This window comes from Chaetodon auriga, chromosome 21, assembly GCF_051107435.1.
Source record: "Chaetodon auriga isolate fChaAug3 chromosome 21, fChaAug3.hap1, whole genome shotgun sequence".
NCBI lineage: Eukaryota > Metazoa > Chordata > Actinopteri > Chaetodontiformes > Chaetodontidae > Chaetodon > Chaetodon auriga.
This window is the reverse complement of record NC_135094.1, coordinates 1,766,501-1,772,500: the sequence shown is the minus strand read 5'-3', so window position 1 is coordinate 1,772,500 and position 6,000 is coordinate 1,766,501. Positions and strand designations below refer to the sequence as shown.

Sequence of the window (6,000 nt, the reverse complement as noted above, 5' to 3'; positions counted from 1 at the left end):
GTTTTGTGGTTTGGATTTTTTCAGCATTTTTTATTTTTAATACAAATATAAATCATCTTTTATAACATCTGGTTCCTTGTTACTGTGCAAAAGTGATGGAAAGGTGAAGCTAAAATCGCGGCTGATAAACTGAAGGGATGAAGTTAAGGCTTCGTCACAGCTGCAGCTCAGACTTCTCAAAGTGTCTGTTCTATGTTTTAGTGTTTTGACGTGAAGGCATGAAGCACCAGAGAGCCGCTTCGGGTCTGAGGCTCAGTAACGTCTCTACATTCAGAAAAACAACGACTTTCAAAACATCTAAAAACACGTCGAAATCCATCGCAGGACTTGTGTGACTGCGGCGCCTGAAGCCCGTCCGAACGGGGCGACCCGGGTCTCTCAGCTGAAACAGGTACCGTATGTTTGTGTTGTGGTGTAAAGTCAGTAGTAACTTGGTTTGTCCGAGGGTCTGATCCTTCCACGGTCTTCGACAAATTAAGTAGTTCATCCACAAAAAAAGCAAAAATAATCAGTCCGTCGGTCACGCGTGTGATTCTTCTCAGAGTCGTGAGTCAGTGTGTTTAGCAGTTTATCCACAGAAGAAGAACGTGTCACACTGTTCTTACCAGGTCCGGGTTCACCCGCCTGGTCCTGGTCCTCGGGCCGATCTAAATCGGGCTCAGGGTCTGGCGCTGGTACGCCGTTAGCTCCGGGTGCCAGACGTCCACGATGAAGATGAGGCGGTAACTGTCGGCGTCCTGCCAGACCTCGTGCTCGAAGGAGTCGTCGAAGATGAGGACTTTGCCCTCCTCCCACTCTCTGCGACACGGCACGTGAAGAAGAACGAGAGGTTAGCAGCAACACGTGGAGTCCACCCGGGTTCACAGCAGCACGGCACAGAATTATGGGTAATGACTGCAGTCATGTTTTTCCACTCTGGTGTGAATCAGGGAGGGTCACACTTTGTGGCTGATTAGCTCAGTTGGTTAGCGTGTGGTGCTAATGATGCTAAAGTTGTGGGTTCAATCCCTGAACGCTTCAAAAGAAATAAGGAGAAATAATAAGAGAGGAGGTGGAGAGGAAAACAGAAACGAGGAAGAGGAGGAGGAAGAGGAGGAGGAAGGGTCCAGTACCTGGTCTGGTTGGTGCAGCGGATCCTGCAGCCTTGTTTGGGGATGACGAGGCCGAGGTGCATCCTCAGTCTGCAGTTAGTGGGACCAGTGTGAGGCCACACATGAGTTCCTGGCTGCATGACGGAGAACTTGATCTGAACACACACACACACACACACACACACACACACACACACATTAAAAGACATAAGCAGATTAAAAGCAGCCGACCTCGTCAGATTATCTTTCCAGAATCAGATCCTTTATGTTTGTGGTTCAGAGGGTAAAAGCCCCGAGATTTGATTTGAAAATCAAGCTGATCGTTTATCGTTTGATAGCACAGAGTTTTGGGATATTTTTAGTGATGAAATCCTTAAAATCTGCACACGGACACGTGGACCAGCCTGCGTCACGACGTCCGTCCAGACACGTGTGGACGCCATATTGGCCCAAACATGAGAGGAGGCTGATTAGAAGACAAATCAAACAAAAGCAGAACACTTTTGTCCAGGACGGGTCTAAATACTGGATGTCCTCCACCGTCTTTGCTGTGGAGAAGCAGACGGTCACACGTGTGACCTCAAAGTACGAACAGGACGCGGCGCCGCAGTCGCAGAGATCAAAGTGAACGAACGAGGCTTCCTCAGCACTGTAATCTTTTGCTTCTACCTTCCATTAATCAGAAAATTGTTGGCTGGATGTTTGTTCCTGAAAAGCATCTTGGGAGTTGTAGTTAATGTCTCCTACCAGATGTTTTCAGTCCATGATTCAAACACTTGTCTCTTCCTGCACTGTAACATGAGCCGGACAACAATGTGGTTCTTCATTTGGGCCAATACACTCCACCTGTGTGTGTGTGTGTGTGTGTGTGTGTGTGTGTGTGTGTGTGCGTGTGTGCACCTGTCCTCTCTTGCAGCCCGTAGCTTCAGGGTATCTCTCCAGCAGCGAGCAGGTCTTTGGGACGCCCTGACAGGAATTTCCAACTTTCTTTCCTAAACGCACAAAAAACAGGAAACAGTCAAACCTCACCAAGGTTCAATCTTCTTCAGTCTTCTTCTTCTTCTTCTTAATAACAGTTGTCATTTATCATCATCGTGCTGAAAAGACGGTGAGAAGAGCTGCAGGCTGACGTCTGTCTGTGCACATACTGATATGCAGTATATGTATGTACATGAGTGTGTACCTTGTTGCCAGAGCGTGTACTGGCCCCACTCTCCTTTCTCTCTCAGGTTCTCCTCCTCAGGTACGAACAGTCCGGTGTTCTGGTCCATCACAGCCAGAGCCTCGTCCCTGATGGTCTTCCAGTTCCTCTCCAGCGTCTAACCAAGCACACAGCTCTGATTTAACCCGTCTTACTGACAAACCCGGACGGACACATGAAATACACGCCGGCGCCTCACCTTGACCAGGTTAGTGTACCCCGTGTCTTTGGGCGTCCACCAGGGCTGAGCCTTCAGTCCGTCCACGTTGTACAGAGACCTCTGCCACACGGAGGCAAAATGGCCTCGCTTGTGACCCAGCTCGTACCAGTGGTAGGCCTGGAGGGACGGACGGACAGAGACAGGTGAGGTCAAGGCAGGCGGACTTCTCAGGAGAGCAACCTCCTGGAGAAGAGACGATCTGAACGAGGCTGCTGGGACGAGCGGGACGCCAACAGCATTAATTATGTTAGGTGTCAATAAACTACGCTGCGCTACAAGGCGCGTGATGAGCGTCACATGGTTAGGGCTGCAGAGAACAAGGTGACGTCATCAAACGGGCCAGACCTTTAACTCGCTCTCTGAGCTCTGCAGCGGCAGAACGAGAGGATCTGTCAGAGGAAGTGAACAAGTAAACAAAACATTCAAAGTTGGTTCTTCTTCCTCAGATCAACAACGCTCGCGGCGTCCTCCTGGATGTCTGCTGAAACTCTGTCTCACCAGAGAAATCAGGACGGTGTCCCACTATTCATCAATCTACAGACGACAACAACACGCCCAGACGCACTACAGGGACGACAGCAAACCAGTAAACATGGACGTAAACAATAAGATTTAAATGCAAATGTGAGACGAGGACAGAAACGCTCTCGACACATTAGACCTCACGGAGTGTTTCAGAAACATGATGAAGTGTATCGTGTGTATTACAGAGGTGATGAAAGGAAAACAGACATAAAGAGTCTTTAAAACTGTCGCACACAGCAGCGTTACAGCATCGGAAACATCATCCACATCAATCCACAGTCCAAGATTAGGATTTTCAATTTTTATGGCAGAAAAAAAAAAACATCTGTGTTTCTGTTATTTTGTCCAGGGGGTTTAGGATAAAGGAGAAACACCCGAGAGTCTGTTTTCATAACTGACAGCAGTTTCACCTGAGGTCACATGACTCTGCTTACTGTGACATTCAGAGCTTTGGCACCACCTTGTGGTCAAACGACGGCATCGTCCAGCTGCTCCGTTTGCTCCAGGTGAGGTCGTGAAGTGCTCTTGTGTTACTCACGCTCTGGTCTCCGACCCTCTGCAGGGCGTCGCCCAGGTGGAAATAGAAACGCCCGTCATCCGTCCCCGGCTCGCCTGACTCCAAACCCTCCTGCAGACACAGAGCGTGGGATGGTTTCAAAGCGCAGGTTCACTGTTTACGGGGCTGCTGGATGTTTGTTTGGGTTTACTTTCATAACCAGGTTACTGTCGGCGTTTCTCAGCAATCTCATCTCTTCAGGTCATTTATGTAAGAAAGATGGTTTCTGTAATCTGGGGAGGGATTAGGAGAGCCTGATTCTGTCTTGTAGAAGCATTACCAGGCCTGTAATCTGCTGTCTAAACAGGAAGTGATGCTGCGACAGGATGAAAGGAAACAACAAGAAAACATTTAAAAATCATTGAAAGTCCAACGAAAACTGAAAGACCTCAAACAACAAACTGCTTCTCCATCTTGGTTTCACAAACATACAAACGTGTGTGTGTGTGTGTGTGTGTGTGTGTGTGTGTGTGTGTGTGTGTGTGTGTGCGTGTGCTTACCTTCAGGTACGGTATGCTCTCTGCGATCTTGTTCTCGGACTTCAGGATGAAGCCGTAGTGAACTTTAGCGAAGCCGTTGTTGGGGGACGCTGCCAGGACCTGCAGGTGATGCGCAGAGGTCAGACAACCAATCAGAAGCTTCAGCTCCTCCAAACCGTCACCACTCACGAAACACGACAGGGCGCGTGTGTTCGGTGAAGCTGTCGGCACACACACACCTCTTCATACACCTTTTTGGCGCCCTTGTTGTCTCCCAGCAACAGATGGGCGACGCCCAGGTCGTTCTTCAGACCGATGTCTTCTGGAAAGATCTGAGCCAACCTCTCCAGAGTCGCCAGAGAGCCTCGCATCCGACCTGAGAGACACGGTCAGAAGATCCGAACCTCAGCAAACATCACCGATACAACCTGAAACACGTGTGATTAGTTTTTGCGTTACCCAGGAACTGCTGTCTCTCAGCTCGTCTCTTCAGCGCCGCCCTCAGGAGGTCAGAGGTCACGTCAGGAAGCTCGGCGGCTTCTCGGTAGCTGTTAATGGCTCTCTGCAGCATGTCGTTACTGCGCAGCTTCTCGGCCAGGTCGTCCTCCGCCTGCACCATACACACACACACACACACACACACACACACACACACACACACACACACGTATTACTGTAAGAGGATTTTGATACACAGTACTGCAGTACCAGTTTACTGTACTGCAGTGCAGTGCAGTGGCGTGCAGTACCTGGGCTTTCCCGTAGCGAGCGCGGGGGCTCTGTGGATGCTGCTGCACCAGCGTCTCGAACGCTCTCAACGCCTCCTCCAGCTTGCCCTGATAAATACAGAAATAAATAAAAAATACTTACGAGCCTCATTTTAATTCAAGCTAACAGGAAAACAACTCTTCCAGACCAATTTCTGATTTCACCACTGAAATGACGCTGTACACACACACGTTTGTCGCCTGGACAGTGAAGTAAGCAGAAATATAAGATGTCAGTAGAAGCTGAATGCACGAATGTCACTTTGTACCTTCTTTCGAAGCTTTTCTGCAGCGTCAATTTCTGCTTTAATGGTTTTATCGAACTTATTCAACAATTTTGGTTTCTTCTTCTTCGCTGGAGGAAAAAGATGATATCAAAGAAAAGAAAGAGAGACAACATCAGAGCAATAAAAGACAGAAATCTGTATGGTTCATCTGTTCCTTTAAATCAGTGCTTACCTTTTTCTTTGAGCTTCTCTTCGCTCTGGTTCGCCGTCGTTCCTGTGACACATGACAGGACGTCTTCAATGTCAGGTGGAACAGGTACAACAAGAACACGTCACATCAGCTGCTCTGATCCCAGAACCGTGTGGCCGGTTAGCTCAGCTGGTTAGAGCGTGGTGCTAATAACGCCAAGGTCGCGGGTTCGATCCCCGTACGGGCCAAATAGCTTTTGTGCAGCACTAACAGCATGCTAGCATGTGAAGCTGTGAATGTTTACCAGGACACCCACAAAAGAACGAGACCAGAGCCGAAGTACCTCTTAGGTCAGGGTGTGTGGGTGGACCTCGACTTGGCGATGCAATGTCTCTACAGTCAACATGGATGAATATCTAACAATTCAAAGAACACAGACCACCAGCCCGACTTCAAAAACCTAAAAGACAGAAGACTGACGACGTTTACGTTGGACCGCAAACTCCACCGCAGCTGATCAGCCTCCACTGTGGACATTCAAACCATTTTCCTGTGGCCGGTTAGCTCAGCTGGTTAGAGCGTGGTGCTAATAACGCCAAGGTCGCGGGTTCGATCCCCGTACGGGCCAGACTGTTTTTGAGTGAAGGTTCCCAGTCAGGGTAATTGAGGGGAACTGGACTTGGAAACATCTCATTCAAGGACCTGTTTGTAGTTGAAAGGTCAGCAGGTGAGTGTTGTCGTCGA

The 6,000-nt window shown here is 49.0% G+C and overlaps 1 protein-coding gene and 2 non-coding genes across 7 annotated transcripts in view; 2 read left to right on the top strand and 1 right to left on the bottom strand.

Moving 5' to 3' along the window:
* Positions 1-4: 4 nt before the first annotated feature.
* Positions 5-6,000, bottom strand: part of LOC143314459 (aspartyl/asparaginyl beta-hydroxylase-like) — a 28,445-nt gene continuing 22,449 nt past the window's right edge. For all 5 annotated transcript variants that reach the window (XM_076721483.1, XM_076721481.1, XM_076721482.1 and 2 more), the window contains 12 exons: positions 5,299-5,340; positions 5,109-5,194; positions 4,822-4,908; positions 4,532-4,682; positions 4,312-4,448; positions 4,094-4,192; positions 3,576-3,665; positions 2,492-2,629; positions 2,275-2,410; positions 1,992-2,083; positions 1,113-1,246; positions 5-798 (listed from right to left, as the gene is read on the bottom strand). In XM_076721483.1, the coding sequence (XP_076577598.1) occupies positions 648-798; positions 1,113-1,246; positions 1,992-2,083; positions 2,275-2,410; positions 2,492-2,629; positions 3,576-3,665; positions 4,094-4,192; positions 4,312-4,448; positions 4,532-4,682; positions 4,822-4,908; positions 5,109-5,194; positions 5,299-5,340 (1,343 nt within the window). In that variant the 3' untranslated portion in view covers positions 5-647. The remainder of the gene's footprint in view (positions 799-1,112; positions 1,247-1,991; positions 2,084-2,274; positions 2,411-2,491; positions 2,630-3,575; positions 3,666-4,093; positions 4,193-4,311; positions 4,449-4,531; positions 4,683-4,821; positions 4,909-5,108; positions 5,195-5,298; positions 5,341-6,000) is intronic.
* On the top strand, positions 5,431-5,504 carry trnai-aau (transfer RNA isoleucine (anticodon AAU)). The gene has a single exon. It is a non-coding gene; the product is annotated as a tRNA-Ile (tRNA).
* Positions 5,811-5,884, top strand: trnai-aau (transfer RNA isoleucine (anticodon AAU)). The gene has a single exon. It is a non-coding gene; the product is annotated as a tRNA-Ile (tRNA).